Source organism: Cetorhinus maximus, chromosome 13, assembly GCF_964194155.1.
Source record: "Cetorhinus maximus chromosome 13, sCetMax3.hap1.1, whole genome shotgun sequence".
Lineage (NCBI taxonomy): Eukaryota > Metazoa > Chordata > Chondrichthyes > Lamniformes > Cetorhinidae > Cetorhinus > Cetorhinus maximus.
In genome coordinates, this window is record NC_135891.1 from 117,649,904 (window position 1) to 117,667,186 (window position 17,283).

Here is a 17,283-nt window from a genome sequence, read left to right on the forward strand (position 1 = left end):
ATCCGAACCATACACCTGCATCTTTGTTGCACCTCAGCTAGTTTTGAAACACTTCACAGTGTTATGTACTGGTCTAACTTTGAATACATTTAACACCCAACAACTCAATGCAGCAACCAACATGCTTTATAATTCCTGACAAGAGGTCATCAACCTGAAATGTTAACTCTGTTTTTCTCTCCACAGATGTGGCAAAACCTACTGAATATTTCCAGCATTTTCTGCTTTTATTTCTGATATTCAACATCAACAGTATTTTGCCTTTTATTTTAATTGCTCCGCCATTGGTTGTCGTGCCATCAGCTACCTAGACCTAAAGCTCTGGAATTCCCTCCCTAAACCTCTGTTTCCTATTTTAAGACTCCCCTTAACATCTCTAAGCTTTTTGCCATCTGCCGTATTATCACCTTATGTAGCCCAGTGTCATGGATAGAGGGCACAGACACTGGCCATTCAGTCCAACCAGCCCATGCTGGTGTTTATGCTTCACTTGAGCCTCCTCCCATCTTTTCTCATCTAAATCTACCATCAGAACCCTTATTCCCATTTCCCTCATATGTCTGTCTAGCCGTCCCTTAAATGTAACTATACGATTCACTTCAATCACTGCCTGTGGTAGCAAGTTCCACATTCTCACTATTCTTTTGGTAAATAATTTTTTCCTGAATTTCCTATTAGATTTCTTGGTGACTATCTTATATTGATCGCCTCTAGTTATGCTCTTCCCCACAAGGGGAAATGTTCTCCCTGTACCCACTCTATCAAGACCTTTCATTATTTTAAAGGCTTCTATTGGTCACCCCTCAGCCTTCTTTTTAAGAGAAAAGAGACCTCTCCTGATATGTTTACTCACACATTTGCTATATCATCCTGGTGATAGAGGGTTTTGGGTTTAGGAGGAGGCGATGGCGTAGTGGTATTGTCTCGGGACTTGTAATCCAGAGACCGAGGGTAATGCTCTGGGGATCAGGGTTCAAATTCCACCATTGCAGATGGTGAATTTTGAATTCAATAAATAGAAAATCTGGAATTAAAAGTCTAATGACCATGACGCCATTGTAAAAACCCACCTGGTTCACTGATGTTCTTTAGGGAAGGAAATCGGCTTTATCTGGTCTGGCCTACATGTGAATCCAGACTCACAGCAATGTGGTTGACTCTTAAATGCCCTCTGAAATGGTCTAGCAAGCCACTCAGTTCTCAAGGGATAGGGATGGGCAATAAATGCTGGCTTAGCCAGTGACGTTGACTTCTCTGCATCCTCTCCAGTGCTTATATAAATGTGGTCTAAGATTCAATACAGATTTAGTATAACTTCCCTACTTTTCAACTATATCCCTCAAAGTAAAACCCAGTGCCTGGTTTGTTTTTATGGCCTTGCTAACCTGTGGCACAACTTTTAGTAATTGGCGTATTTGTACTGAGATCCCTTTGTTCCTCTGCTCCACCTAGGCTTGCACCTTCCAAGCAATGTAACCTCCCTATTCTTCCAAAATGTCCTAACCATATTTGTCTATTTAGTTTTATAACACTCCTGCGAAGTGCCTCCAGATATTTCAAGTTAAAGGTGTTTATAATTCCTAATAGTTTTGAATCACTGCAAGGTGTCAACACTTGCACATCATTGCTATGAACCAGTGGGTGGCACTGCTGTGAATTGTAGCTGATTACTGACACTAGGAGGCAGGCAGGAGTACTGCAGCAGTTTGTAAAGTACATATTAAAAACTTGCAGGAGGCTGGTCTTCAGGGAATGAGAAAACAAAAGAAATGGCCATTATTTCTCCCCCTCTTCCTCTATTGAAGAACTAACTTTTTTTTTGGCCGGAGGGGGGGTGGGGGGGGGGGGGGGGGGGTTTACAATTCTACAGGCTAATTTCAGCAGCACACACCTGTGAACATGCAGGCTATTTGATTGTGGGGGCATCACAGCTAAGCACCGGCCTGCATTCACCTGACGTCCACACACAGACAGACACCCATATTCTATATTGCAGCCTTTCCACTAGGTTATTCGGGTTTTGTATGGAATAAATCTCTTTAGAGAGAAAGAAAAACATCTCTTTACAAAGTGATGTGTTTTGTATGCAATATGTTCCCAGGCCATCATAAACATCACTCTGTTACTCTGTGTCAATTCCTCAGAGGTGCATGAACTGAGTAACAATCCTTTTGACCCTGATCACAGACAGAAAAGGCCACTGTCTCTGCCAGCAGTGTACTGAAAACAAAATGAAGACTAAAGCTAGTGTGCAATTCAGTTTCTGGAAAATTCCCTGGCTGGATGCGGAACCAGCATCGCAAACAATGACATGAGATTGTACAGCTAGCGTTGCAGCAACGTCACGTGGCACTCCACAGCCAATACACCTCGGCAGTCCGATATACACGGTAATCACACGGTTAGTGTAGGCAATTCAGAAGGATGTTCTCCACTAGGATGCAATGAGTGGCCTCAGCTCCCCCCCGCCAGAGTGATCTGACCAGACAAGCAGAGTTAGTGGATGAATTATCTCGGCTTCCCCCCTGAAGTGCTTCAAGCCTGCTCCTTTTGGCTATCCAGTGAGCCCAGACAAGTGGGCATCAGGCAAGGCAAGGTCTATCCTGATTGTGATGTCCTGCTTAGGCGAATAGCTTCAGCTTCCACATGAAGAATGGCTTCTTGGACATGGTACAAGGGAGTACCAAATGTTGTGGAGCTTAACTTCAGCCAAGAATAAATGTCATCAGAGGATGGCGTGCGGGGAGGGAGATGAATACAACACAAAGTCCAGTGACCTCTGTTCCAATGAAGGATGTCACTACTGTCTAATTTTAATACTCTATAATGCAACACACATAGAAATCAAGGAAAACACAAAAGGAAGGAGACAAAATACCTAGAAGGGAAATAACATCTGATAATTCATCCACCAACTCCGACTCTGTTGTAATACATTTATTCATCTGCCTGCTAACTGTACATCATATCCTACCAGTCCACCCAATGCCACATGCGATTCTCTATCCAAGATACAACACCACCCCTTAGCTGATCATTCCTACCACTTACCCCGTAGCAATGCTGAAGACCACAGCTGGACTGACATGTCTGGGATCTTGCTGGCCAGCTGCATGGCTGGTACCACCATGTTATTACTCTCCTGCAAAATGGAACAGAAGAAACTAAGTTTGTAAAACTCAATGATCCATTTTAACATTGTTAGTTTGACAAACCTGTCGCTGCTGTAATCTAATAGATTATGTCATAATCAGGCTTCGAAATCTCTGTCTCAGCAGAATGTTGTTGGCTGTTCCTCAATTCGAGGAAGACGTCTACACAGAGTCTCGTGTTTCTGCCATGGATCCTCATGTGACTGAACATTGGCCATAGAATGTTGGCCATTTGGGAGTTGAGAAAACAGGACCTGGCAGGGATGACAGTTTCAGCCACCTGGACACAGCAACCAGTCCATTTTATAGGGGTTTTGCCTGAATGATTGTGGAGCTGGCTTTAAGAAGGACACTAGCATTTGCTCTGAAGAAGAGTCATACGGACTCGAAACATTATCTGTGTCTTTTTTTCCACAGATGCTGATGGACCTGCTGAGTTTTTCCAGCATTTTCTGTTTTTGTTTCGGATTTCCAACATCTGCAGTATTTTGCTTTTATACTAGTATTTGTTCAATGGCCCTCCCATTAAATCCAAAGGATATGGTTCAGGCATTGCTGATGGAATTTCTCTAATGCTCTTACATGTCACTGATACACTGCCCAGGTCTCACTACAGTACAAGAAGTATGGTGACAAGAACTACACTGTATACTAGTACTACAATGTTCTTGCACATGAGCAAGGGAGAGACCTCACCCTGAGTGAGACACAGCCAGAGTGAGTGTGGGTATTGGCAATTTGGTGCACAGTGGGAATTCGGTGCAGAGGGGAAGAGGTGCTCTTTGCATTTTTTCTTTGCTATCCAACTTCTTAATCTTCAGAGCGTGGTCTTGCCCTGCTGCAGCAGTAGAGGCTACAAGGGTGACTGGTAAGTAGTGGGTAAGGTCTGGTAAGTATTTACTGCTTTTATCGCTTATAGTTTAAGGTCTTTTTGTGGTTTATAGTTTGTATATTCTGTAGTAACAAGGATCATGAAAAGAGGGCCTTAGAGTAATTGATTTAAAAGGTTTAGTTTAAAGGGATAAGTCGTGGCAGGAGAGCTCAAAGCCATGGTGTGCTCCTCGTGCTGCATGTGGGATGCTGGGGACATTTCCAGTGCCCGGGACCAGCATGTGTGCAGGAAGTGCGTCCAGCTGCAGCTCCTGGAAGCTCGGGTTTCAGAGCTAGAACGGCGGCTGGAGACATTGTGCAGCATCCGCGAGTCTGAGAGCATCGTGGGTAGCATGCTTAGAGAGGTGGTCACACCGCAGCTGAAGGGACTTGAGGAAGGAAGGGAATGAGTGACCACTAGGCAGTCCAAAAGAAACAGGCAGGTAGTTCAGGAGTCCCCCAGGGTCCCGCTCGCAAATTGGTATTCCATTTTGGAGGCTGATGAGGGCGCTGGTTCCTCCAGGGAGTGTAGACAGAGCCAAGCTTCTGGCATCAGAAGCAGCCTGTCTGTACAGGAGGGGAGGAAGAACAATAGTAATAGGGGATTCTATAGTCAGGGGAACAGATAGGCGCTACTGTGGCCATCAATGTGACTCCAGGATGGAGTGTTGCCTCCCTGGTGCCAGGGTCCGGGGTGTCACTAAATGGCTGCAGGGCAACCTGAAGGGGGAGGGTGATAAGCAGAGGTTATGGTACATGTTGGTACCAATGACATAGGTAAAAAAAGGGATGAGGTCTTGCATCAAGAATTCAGGGAGTTAGGCAGTAAAAAGCAAGACCTCTCGGGTTGTAATCTCTGGATTACTCCCAGTGCCACGTGCTAGCGAGCTCAGAAATAGGAGAATAGTGCAGATGAATACGTGGCTTAAGAGTTGGTGCAGGAGGGAGGGTTTTAGATTCCTGGATCACTGGGGCCGTTTCTGGGGAAGGTGGGACCTGTACAAGTGGCACGGTGTACATCTGAACCAGAGCGGGACTAACGTCATTGCGGGCGGGTTCGCTTGTGCAGTTGGGGGGAGTTTAAACAAATTCGGCAGGGGAGGGGACACAATGTTAGCAGAATAGGGACACATCATAATACAGTAAAACAATCAAGTCAGAGGGAGTACAGCTACATTAAGTTTCAAGGGAGTAAGGCAAGGCTGGATGGCCTCTACTTTAATGCCAGGAGTATTACAGGTAAAACGGATGAGTTAAGGGTAAGGATTGACACGCGGAATTGTGATACGGTAGGAATCACTGAGACGTGGTTGAGGGAGGGGCAGGAATGGCAGCTCAACATTCCGGGAGATAGAATCTTCAGGCGAGACAGGGGAGGGGGTAAAAAAGGAGGCATTGCATTGTTAGCTAAGGAGTCAGTTACTGCAGTAAGGAGAGATGATATCTTGGAGGGGGCATCGAATGAAGCTTTGTGGGTAGAGCTTTGGAATAAAAAAGGGGTAGCCACATTGTTAGGTGTTTATTATAGACCCCCAGATAGTCAGCAGGAAATTGAGGAGCAAATATGTGCACAATTTGCGGAGGTGTGTAAAAACAATAGGGCAATTATATTAGGTGATTTCAACTTTCCCAACATTAATTGGGAGAGACATAGTGTTAAGGGCTTGGATGGAGTGGATCTCTTGATACGTGTACAGGAGAACATTTTAGGTCAATATGTAGAAGATCCAACAAAGGATGGCGCAGTGCTGGACCTAATTCTGGGGAATGAAGCCGGACAGGTGGCTGAGGTGGTGGTGGGGGAGCATTTTAGTGATAGCGACCACAACATGGTACAATTTAAGCTTGTTATGGACAAAGAAATAGACAAGTTGCAAAAAAACGTTTTGGATTGGGGGAGAGCGGATTTTAGTAATTTAAGGTAGACTGGGAACAGCTACTTGTGGGGAAATCTACAGAGGAGCAGTGGGGAGGCATTCAAAAAGGAAATGGGGGGGGTATGGGCTCAACATGTTCCCTCTAGGGTGGTAGGAAGGAGTAATAAGCCCAGAGTTCCATGGATGACCAGAGATATTCAGGACACGATGAGAAGGAAAAGAGAGGTTGTTAGCAGGTACAAGGGAAGCAAATCAGCAGAGGCATTAGTGGAGTGCAGAAAGTGCAGGGTAGAGCTTAAGAAAACAATTAGGAGAGCAAAGAGGGGATATGAGAAAGCTCTGGCTGGTAAAAGTAGGGAAAATCCCAAGATATTCTATAAGTATATCAATGGGAAGAAGATAACCAGGGAAAGAGTAGGGCCCATTAGGGACCAAGGGGGCAATCTATGGGTGGAGCCAGAGGACATCAGTAAAGTGTTGAACGAATACTTCACGTCTGTCTTCGCCCAAAAGAATGAGGATGAAGGTATCGAACTCGGGGAGAGAGACTGCGAGGTTCTTGAGCAAATTGATATAGGGAGTGACAAGGTATTGGAGGTGTTGGCAGGCTTAAAATTGGACAAATCTCCAGGTCCGGATGATTTGTGTCCCAGGCGGCTGAGGGAGGCAAGGGAGGAGATCGCAGGGGCTCTGAACCAAATTTTTAATTCCTCTTTGGCCACTGGGGAGGTGCCAGAGGACTGGAGAACAGCTAATGTGGGTCCGCTATTTAAGAAGGGTTGTAGAGAGAAGCCAGGGAACTACAGACCAGAGAGTCTCACGTCAGTGATAGGGAAACTATTGGAGAAAATTCTGAAGGAGAGAATCTATCTTCACTTGGAGAGGCAAGGTTTGATCAGGGATAGTCAGCATGGCTTTGTCAGAGGGAGGTCATGCCTAACAAATTTGATTGAATTTTTTGAGGAGGTGACCAGGTGTGTAGATGAGGGTAGTGCAGTTGATGTAGTTTATATGGATTTCAGCAGAGCCTTTGACAAGGCACATGGGAGACTTATAAAGAAGGCAAATGCACATGGGATACAGGGTAATTTGATAAAGTGGATTCAAAATTGGCTTGGTTGTAGGAGACAGAGGGTGATGACAGAAGGATGCTTTAGTGACTGGAAGCCAGCGTCCAGTGGCGTACCACAGGGATTTGTGCTGGGTCCCCTATTATTTGTCATTTATATAAATGACACAGATGATTATGTGGGGGGTAGGATTAGTAAGTTTGTGGATGACACAAAGATTGCCAGGTGGTTAACAATGAGGTTGAGTGTCTTGGGCTACAGGAAGATATAGACGGGATGGTCAAATGGGCAGATAAGTGGCAGATGGAATTTAACCCTGAAAAGTGTGAGGTGATACACTTTGGAAGGAGTAATTTGACAAGGAAGTATTCAATGAACGGCATGACATTAGGAAGTTCTGAGGAACAAAGGGACCTTGGCTGTGTGTCCATAGATCTCTGAAGGCAGAGGGGCATGTTAGTGGGGTGGTGAAAAAGGCATATGGAATACTTGCCTTTATCAATCAGGGCATAGATTTCAAAAGTAGGGAGGTCATGTTGAAGTTGTATAGAACTTTGGTGAGGCCACAGCTGGAGTACTGTGTGCAGTTCTGTTCGTCACATTATAGGAAGGATGTGATTGCACTGGAGGCGGTGCAGAGGAGATTCACCAGGATGTTGCCTGGGATGAAACATTTAAGTTATGAAGGGAGGTTGGATAGACTTGGGTTGTTTTCGTTGGAGCAGAGAATACTGAGGGGTGACCTGATCGAGGTGTACAAGATTATGAGGGGCATGGACAGGGTGGATAGGGAGCAGCTGTTCCCCTTAGTTGAAGGGTCAGTCACGAGGGGACATATGTTCAAGGTGAGGGGCAGGGGGTTTAGGGGGGATGTGAGGAAAAGCTTTTTTACCCAGAGGGTGGTAACGGTCTGGAATGCACTGGCTGGGAGGGTGGTGGAGGCAGGTTGCCTCACATCCTTTAAAAAGTACCTGGATGAGCACTTGGCACGTCATAACATTCAAGGCTATGGGCCAAGTGCTGGTAAATGGGCTTAGGTAAGTAGGTCAGGTGTTTCTCATGTGACGGTGCAGATTCGATGGGCCGAAGGGCCTCTTCTGCACTGAGTGATTCTGTGGGACACTTGCCTTTATCAATCGTGGCATAGATTACAAAAGTAGGGAGGTCATGTTGGAGTTGTATAGAGCCTTCGTGAGGCCACAGCTGGAGTACTGTGTGCAGTTCATGTCGCCACATTATAGGAAGGATGTGATTGCTCTGGAGGGGGTGCAGAGGAGATTCACCAGGATGTTGCCTGGGATGAAACATTTAAGTTATGAAGGGAGGTTGGATAGACTTGGGTTGTTTTCATTGGAGCAGAGAAGGCTGAGGGGCGACCTAACAGCACTGTGGGTGTACTTACACCACATGGACTACAGCGGTTCAAGAAGGCAGCTCACCACCACCTTCTCAAGGGCAATTAGGGATGGGCAACCAATGTGTGCACAGCAAAGGCTCACAAACAGCAATGAGATAATGACTAAATAATCAGTTTTTACGATGTTGATTGAACAATAAATATTTCCCAGGACACCACGGAACATTCGCCTGCTCTTCTCTGAAATAGTGCCATAGGCTCAACTTCAGCTTGAAGGGGTTGATGGGATCTTGGTGTAATGTCTCACCTGAAAGCCTCAGTACTGTACTGAGAGTCAGCCTGGATTGCGTGCCCAAGTCTCTAAAGTGGGACTTGAACCCCACGACCTTCCAATGCAGATGCAAGGGAATGCCACCCACTGAGCCACGGCTGACAAGTTATTGAGGGAGGGGGAGGTGGTAGCTTGGCAGCAGGAAGGGACAGAGCTAGAAGATGGGTGAGAAACTTTGCGCAATGAAGGGCAAGGGTTGCACTGTCCTGGGGCGAGTTTGACAATAAACAGCATCCACTGAATCTGTAACTGTACGTATTAAGACAGAATTTACCAGGATTTAGGTTCAGACAATAAATTCATGACACGGCTTGGTGCAGAGCCGTACATAGCAGGAAAGTCTCCTGCTTGGGCAGAGTATGTTGATCAAAGCTGGTGTAACGTGAGAATGAAGAAATACTACAGCTCCCTCACCTACTTCAATATCAAATAAATACACAAATTTTGCAACACATCCGCTCAAACCACAACATGACATTTCTCGATATAAGGACTCAACTCACTCTGTGGTTTCCTAGAGCATAGAATATGTGACCCAGTAACACCAAGGAACAGGCTGTTAATCGATTCAAGTCCTCTGCATTTGACATTTTCAGAGTCTCTCGTAGAAATCGCCTAAAAAGCAAAGAACACACATTCAGTCATCATTTGGAGAAGTGGTCTATGTGGCAAAAACTGCAGGTAACAGATGTGCCTTCCCATAGACCAAGTCTCCTTGCTGGCACCATTCTGTGTCCAAGACCATCTCTCTGTTCTTCCTACTCTAAGCCAGTTTCAGGAATGTAAGAACTAGGAGATGGCTATTCGGTCCCTTGAGCCTGTCCTGCATTCAATAAGATGAAGGTTGGTGGAGAATTCCAAAGATTCACAACCCGAAGTGAAGAAATTTCTCATCTCAGTCCGAAACAAACCTCAGACTATTGCCCTTAAGTCTGTCGTCTCCAACCACGGGAAACAGCCTGGAAGTCCTCTAAACATTTTATAAGAATTTCCCTCCTCTTTCCCCTAATCCTGCACTCATACTCCTCACCCCATTCATTAATGGTCTGCATAAGATGTGAGCATCTAGAACTTTATAATGGAAAACTGTTATAAGTAGGCAGCAAGTTGTATTCCAGGCAGTGACGGGGAACTTGAGATCTTTTGACAGTTTTCATGCTGCAATGATGTTATGATCCCTGTAGAAACTGATACCTTTTAAAAAAGAAATTTGAACTTCCAGTTAATACTGAATGGATAACAAGATTTCATATTTTAAGATGGTTACAAACAGACTAAAAGCACAATTGACTAAACACTATTTTTGTATGCAACTTCAACTTAAAACTAATGACAGAATTTTTAACACAACCGAAAAAATGCACTATGAAGTACACGTCACCTAGTCCTTTACGCAGACATTCAACTCTCCCAGAACCAGTTCAAAATGATTCTTAGCTCCCAAGGGTTTACTTTCGATCTTTCCCTTTCCCAGCCCGGAAACTTCTAACTCCAGAACTGTCTTTCATGGTACAAGTTTTCCTGGAGGCTTTTCCCTTTCATTAAAGCTAGGAAAATCTTCCAGCCATGTTTTAACTTCTCATGAATTTGGTCTTTCCAATCCGAGCACAAGCTCCCACCTGTATTCCTGCGCAGTGAACCACAGAAATTTACAACTTCTGGCTGCTCTCTCTCCTGGACCCTGGCAGGCTTGCCTGTGAGTTTCAGGGATATCTTAGAGAACATTTTACTCTCAAAGTCCATCCCCGTGGCAACGTGAATTACATGGGGCTTGCATCCAGGCAACTGATTAGTTATTCTTGAGACCCCAACTCTCTTTTATCTTGGAAGTAAATGGACATTTTAAAGCTTAACTGTTTACAGCCCGACATTCTCAACACTTTTCTGGGACTTTGGAGACTCTCAGTCTATCCACCGTTAACACACAGGCTGCTGCCATTGTCTCCAAGTGCAAACACCTCACACCTTCTACTCAGTAAAACAATCTGGGTCGCCTTTCATCTCTAACAATCAAACCAACCATGCTTGCTGTCAGGCATGTTTTAACAAAGTTTCCCTCCAAGCCACTCACCATCCTGTCTTGGAAATATATCGCAGTTCCTTCACTGTCACTGGGTCAAAATCCTGGAGCTCCCTCCCTAACAGCACTGTGGGTGTACTTACACCACATGGACTACAGCGGTTCAAGAAGGCAGCTCACCACCACCTTCTCAAGGGCAATTAGGGATGGGCAATAAATGTTGGTCTAGCCAGTGACGCCGCCCACATCCCATGAATGAATAAAAAAAGGCAGACTTCAGAACACGTCATATGACTCCCTTCATTTTACTTTAAATTAAAGACTCAGTCCCAAAACATCATAATCTTATAAACCTCATAATTGTAACAATGAACTGTTGTCAACTGTGATGGGATAGTTTTGAACTTCAAAAGGGCATAGACATGTTGGTGGATTGGGCAGACAAGTGGCAGATGAAGTTCAATGCAGAGAAGTATGAGGTGATTCGTTTTGACAGGAAAGATATGGTGAAACAGTAAAAGCTAAAGGGAGAGCCTCTAAAGGAGGCACAGGAGCAGAGGGACCTCAATGTATAGGTACATATGTCACTGAAGATGGCAGGGCATGTTGAGAGAGCAGTTAATAAAGCATATAGTATCTTAGGCTTTATTCATAGGGGCAATGAGTACAAGAGTAAGGAGGTCATGTTGAACTTGTATAAGGCACTAGTTAGGCCTCATCTGGAGCACTGCATCCAGTTCTGGGCATCATACTTAAGGATGTGAAGGCATTAGAGGGAGTACAGAGGAGATTCACAAGAATGATTCTCAGGATGAAGAACTGTAGCTATGAGGATAGATTAGAGACTCTTTTCCTTGGAGAAAAGAAGGCCGAGAGGAGACTTGATAGAGGTATTCAAGATCCTGAGGGGTATGGATGGGTAGTGAGAAACTGTTCCCACTCAAGAGAAAATAAAGAACTAGAGGGCGCAGATTCAAAATAATCAGCAAAAGGAGTAAATGTGATGTGAGGTATTTCTTTTTCACCCAGAGGGTGGTTGGAGGCTGGAACAAACTTCCTGAAAGGATGGTGGAGGCAGGTTTGATCGAGGTATTCAAAAGGGAATTGGATTGCTACCTGAAAAACAGAGAATGTGCAAGGTTACGGGGATAAGGCAGGGGAGTGGGACTAGGTGGAATGCTCTTTCAGAGTGCCAGTGCGGACTTGATGGGCTGAATGGCTTCCTTCTGCATTGTAAATATACTGTGATACACTTGCATTAATTATTGTATCAGCGTTTGTGCATTGAGACATACACAGAAATACTTCCTATCAAACTCTATTGGCAAGTTTAAATGCTAATAACCCTGCCCATGGTGTTTCACAAGGTGGGCTAATGAATATAAGGTTACTTTTCGACAGGGAAGCAATTGTGATAGCCAGGCTTCCTCCACAGAGATAAGTATCAGCCAGAGTCTGTAACTGGAGATGAGGTGCAGCTCTAAGTTGAAAGCAAACTGTCACCAGTTTGTCAAGTGGCAACTGTGGGCATAGGTAGCAGAGGATGGCTAGACACCGTGGAATCAAACTCCAACAAAAGGCAACATTTCAGGAATTAGAATAATTGGGCATTACAAGCATTAATAAGTACATTAAAATTACATGTTAACTGAGCTAATAGGTTTGTTCCCATAAGTGAGTAGGAGACAGGTAGAGATCACTGCTTCCAGAAATTGGGAGTGAGAAGTATTTCTGTGGAACAATGGAAGCAGCCTCTCTATTCATGAAGATGTCCCCCTCACCAACTAAAGCAGTCAGGCTGCAGCTGTGGAAAGCCAAATACTCACTTTGCTTCATTGTACCTTCCCTGAAAGAAGGACAGGAGGCCCCGGATGTAGAACGCAGCTGCTCGGAGGCAGTGAGAACTGGAAGACAGAAGTGGGACACAGAGCGTTATTTCGGACACAAACACAATGACAGTGTATGATCAACAGAAAAAATAAAGCAGCCAAAAAATATTCTCTGTCTCCTTCCGGGAGAAACACACACACAGAAGTGCAGCGTTTGAAACACATCGCAATTCAGGAAAACCATCTTCCGATCACCAAGCGCGCTCTTGAATTACATTCACAAAATACAGAGACACTGCTTATTCGAGACTGATTGATGTCGGCATCTCCATGGAGATGATGACAGCTCTGCTGTGGTGCCAGACCACAGGAAGTCATGTGCACGCGTCAGTAGGAGGTTGTGGGGTGAGATCTGGTATGCAGTCCAAGAACCTTCAACTGGCAGGTGTCAGCTGGCCTGCTGTCAGTTGCTTTGCCCACACACACACAATATGAAAAGCGAGTGTATCAATCAGCAAGGAATGGTGCAAGTTAGCCAGACAGATCACTGTCCAGTGGCCTAAAGCTGGAAAGTGTGTACATGTGTGAGGATCGGTTCCTGTTCTGATCCCCTACAGTCTGGAAGTTGGTTGACACTCAGCGACTAACCTCTCGGCCTCTCCATACCCCATGGGAGAAGTACAGGAGGTTGTGTGGAACTGTACCCCAATATGAGTCAGCCACTTCAACAAAGGAGGGGAAAAGAGAAAATAGCACAAAGTAGATTGCATTGCAAGTGTAAGTTGGCTTGACATTCTGCAGGCTCTGTAAGCAATTATTATTGTATTTTAAATGGAAGTACATCACCTGTACTTACCAACAAGGAATTTGATTTCTACATTTAAACTTTTCCCTAATGTTATCACTATTCCTCTGCAGCATTCCTTCATTTTCTGAATAATTAACCTTATTGCACCTCCTATTTCGTTATCATCTTTAAATTCTAACATTACTTCCTCTAGGCCTCTATGCAAATCATAGATGCACAGGAGCATAGTGAACAGGAGCGACCTCAGAACTGAACCCTCTGAGACACCACTACCCATTTCCAACCACTCCAAAAAAACTGACCTAACTGACTCAAACCAATATTTAATCCTGTTTCTATTGTCCCCCTAATTCAGTAGAACAATACCAGGGTTTAAAAGGATAAATTATGAGAATGGGTTACATATAACTGTATTACATTCCCTCAAGTATTAAAGATTGAGGGATGATCTAACAGGGTTTTATAATGATAAAGGGATTTTCTAGGGTAGATAGAGGAACTACTTTCTCTGCTGGCAGAATCCAGATCAAGAGGGCACAAACTTATCTTAAAATCAGAAGTAGAAGTAGGCCGTTCAGGAGTGAACTGAGGAAGGGTTTTTGCACACAAAGTGTAATGGAAATCTGGAACTCTTGCCCCCAAAAGACTTTGGATGCTGGGGGAGGGGAGGGTGGTCAACTGAAACTTTCAAGAATGAGATTGAAATTTTTTTCTAGGGCAAGAGTATCAAAGGATGTAGAGGAAAGGTGGAAAAATGGAGTTCAGGTTCAGATCAGCCATAGTTTAAATGGGTGGCAGAATGGACTCGAGGATTGAATGACTTACTCCTGCTTCTCTATTCCATATCCCTTAAACTTCCAGTGATCGCTCAGGTAAGCAAACAGCACCGATTAGATTCAAAGCAAAGCTCCTTTTACACTATCCCATCAAGCACCCCCAGGTCAAATACAGCAGTCAAGTGCTGAGTAAAGCACCCTCCATACAACTGCAACTCCAACCTCAGGACAGCACCCTTGGCTACGCCAAATATGCCTCCCCTTGTATAACAGATTTACATGTACTGTATAGCAGTACCAGGAGCAATTGCTGTATTTCTTACCTGACTGGGAAGTTGTGATCTGGGTTTATTCTTTCCAGTAGATTGTATAACTATAACAAACAGGAACATTTTTGTGAGCTGAGTAATTACCCTGAAGCACAGCAACAATACAATGCCTAGCCTTGCAAAGGGAAATGGAGAGATATTTTAGGCAGCTCAATACCAAATAACCCAACTCTGCAGGGAGAGCTGCAAACACACATTATACAGAAGTATCACAAACAGATTTCTAGAACTGCGGTGTAAGGCAGACTTGAATTTATACAGTGCCCCATGGTACCCCTCAAAAATTTGTCAAAATATCTACACGTAGGCTCACTGCTGATGGGCAGGGATTTATGTGAGCAAACACCTCAACCACCTGCACAAACGATGCACAAATAACCATGAGATAAATGACCAGATTAATTTATTTTTGTATTGAATTACTAGCATGCTATTTCTGCTATATACTGAAAAATATATGTCTTCAACACCACTTTCCTTTTGGTTATTTGCTACAATCTTTTGAAGGTTAAGAAAGAAGTTCCCCAGAAAGGTTTCAATATTGGAAGGGGTTCCCCGTAATTTATTAACTCTGGAGGGGGCAGGGAATCCTTGGAAGTGTGAAGCTATTGGAATTGTGAAGTTATTGCAAATGAACCCTAAGGAGTGTGTTGCCAGAAGGGTCCCCCAAATCAAATCAATATTAGTGTGGTGCTCCCTGGAAACATGCCATCAATTGCAGATTGCCTTCAGACACCAAATCTATCAGCTACAAATAAATAGAACAATTTTCAGTGCAATTTCAGTTGATTTATTTTGGATCATTCCAACTCCATATCCCATATGCATGCCTGGCTCCACTCAAATCACTTGGTAAGGATATTGCCATGATGTGTATATCCAATTTAAAATGCTTTGTCAAGAAAAATAGGTCCATCTCCTATCATCAGCTCTGATGAAAGGTTGCTGACCTGAAACATTAACTGGGTTTCTCTCTCCATAGTTGCTGCCAGGCGTGCTGAACATTTCCAGCGTTTTCTGTTTTTTTCTCAGATTTCCAACATCTGCTGGATTTCGCTTTTAGGTTCGTCTCCCGGTTGACTCTCTCTCTCCTGCCCTGTGCTACGACAAAGGTTAAGACTCATAACTAATGGCAACAATCAACGAGGCTGGACAAAGCCAGGTATGTAATGTATATTTTGGCTTGTTACGAAACTAGCTTTCTCTGCCTGGCTGCTTTGTCCTAGGGTTCTGCTGCAGGAGACACTAAATAAAGTTAGGTATCTTAAACACACATGATTTGAGCTTTCGTTAAGGGATGTGCATCAACCCTCTTACCTCCTGGTGTCTGTTGCCCTCCCTGATGTAGACGCTGGCCAAGTTTGTCACTATAAACGCCCATAACTCCTGATGTGTAGTCAACTGAAATGAGAGAACAGGATATATATAATACAATATATGTATTAGGAATAATATAAATTTATATAGCATGTTATCATTAAAGCTGTAGTCAATTCATGCACATCAAGCTGTCACCAACAGCATGTGTGATCTGTTTTATCGATGCTGGTTGAAGGGCAAATATTGGCGAAGATACAGGGGAAGAATACCATGCATCTTCTTCCATTGGTGCCATGAAATCTTTTATAGCCAGCTAAGAGGGCACACATGTCCATGGTTTAACGTCCCATCCAAACAGTGGCACTTCTCGCAATATAGTACGTCCTCGGTTCTGAAATGGGACTGTCAGCCTGATTTTGTGCTCAGGTTTCTGGAGAGGGGCTTAAACCCACAACCTTCTGATTCAGAAGCATGTGTGCCACCCATCTAGCAAAGGCTGACACCAGGGTTAGAGTTTCAGCTAAGGTACTTCCTCCCAGCTCACCACAAGGTGACAACTGTTACAGTTTGTTGAAGGAAATATGAAAAAGCTCCTACCCTAAGTGCTGTTGTGAATTGTGCCTCTGCATTGTCCATGCAGTTTACGGAGATGCAATACAGACCCTGTGGAAGGAGAATGAATAGTTAACACACAAATCACAGGAGGAAATGTTTGCTAGCAAACATGTTTAACCTGTATGAACGCCTGCAGGACTAAGGTCTTCTGAGTGAAGGGAAGGGATAAAGATGGAGATGGGGAGTGCGTGCAGCTGAGAGAGAGACAAACAGAGATTGGGGCGGGGGAGAGGGAGACGGGGCAGGGGAGAGAGAGAGAGTGGGACGGGGGTGGAAGGAGATAGAGAGAGTTTACTCAGCAAAATCACAGCATAATAAACAATAATTCCAGTATCCCACGTGTAATAATATGAGGAAACAGCCGCACAATTATGTTACTATTGAATGCATCTGCATGACAACAGGTATAGCTACAGAAGCATTGGCGCTTAATCTATGGAAATGTAAATTGCATCAGAGAGGGAGCACCAGAATCACACAGTGCAGAAGAGGCCCTTTTGGCCCATCGAGTCTGCACCGACATGTGAGAAACACCTGACCTACCTACCTAATCTCATTTACCAGCACTTGGCCCATAGCCTTGAATGTTATGACGTGCCAAGTGCTCATCCCGGTACTTTTTAAAGGGTGTGGGGCAACCCGCCTCCACCACCCTCCCAGGCAGCTCATTCCAGACCGTCATCACCCTCTGGGTAAAAAAGTTTTTCCTCACATCCCCCTAAACCTCCTGCCCCTCACCTTGAATTTATGTCCCCTTGTGGCTGACCCTTCAACTAAGGGGAACAGCTGCTCCCTATCCATGCTCCTCATAATCTTGGACACCTCGATCAGGTCGCCCCTCAGTCTTCTCTGCTCCAACGAAAACAACCCAAGTCTATCCAACCTCTCTTCTGTCCATTTGACCATCCTGTCTATATCTTCCTGTAGCC

At 44.5% G+C, this 17,283-nt stretch overlaps 1 protein-coding gene across 1 annotated transcript in view; it reads right to left on the reverse strand.

Annotated features, from left to right (window-relative positions):
- The window catches only part of mau2 (MAU2 sister chromatid cohesion factor), a 63,007-nt gene that overhangs the window by 15,025 nt on the left and 30,699 nt on the right, over positions 1–17,283 (reverse strand). Inside the window, exons 12-17 of the mRNA XM_078556121.1 lie at positions 16,337–16,402; positions 15,737–15,820; positions 14,414–14,463; positions 12,504–12,581; positions 9,161–9,272; positions 3,052–3,142 (exon numbers count right to left, since the gene is read on the reverse strand). Coding sequence (XP_078412247.1) covers positions 3,052–3,142; positions 9,161–9,272; positions 12,504–12,581; positions 14,414–14,463; positions 15,737–15,820; positions 16,337–16,402 — 481 coding nt within the window. The remainder of the gene's footprint in view (positions 1–3,051; positions 3,143–9,160; positions 9,273–12,503; positions 12,582–14,413; positions 14,464–15,736; positions 15,821–16,336; positions 16,403–17,283) is intronic.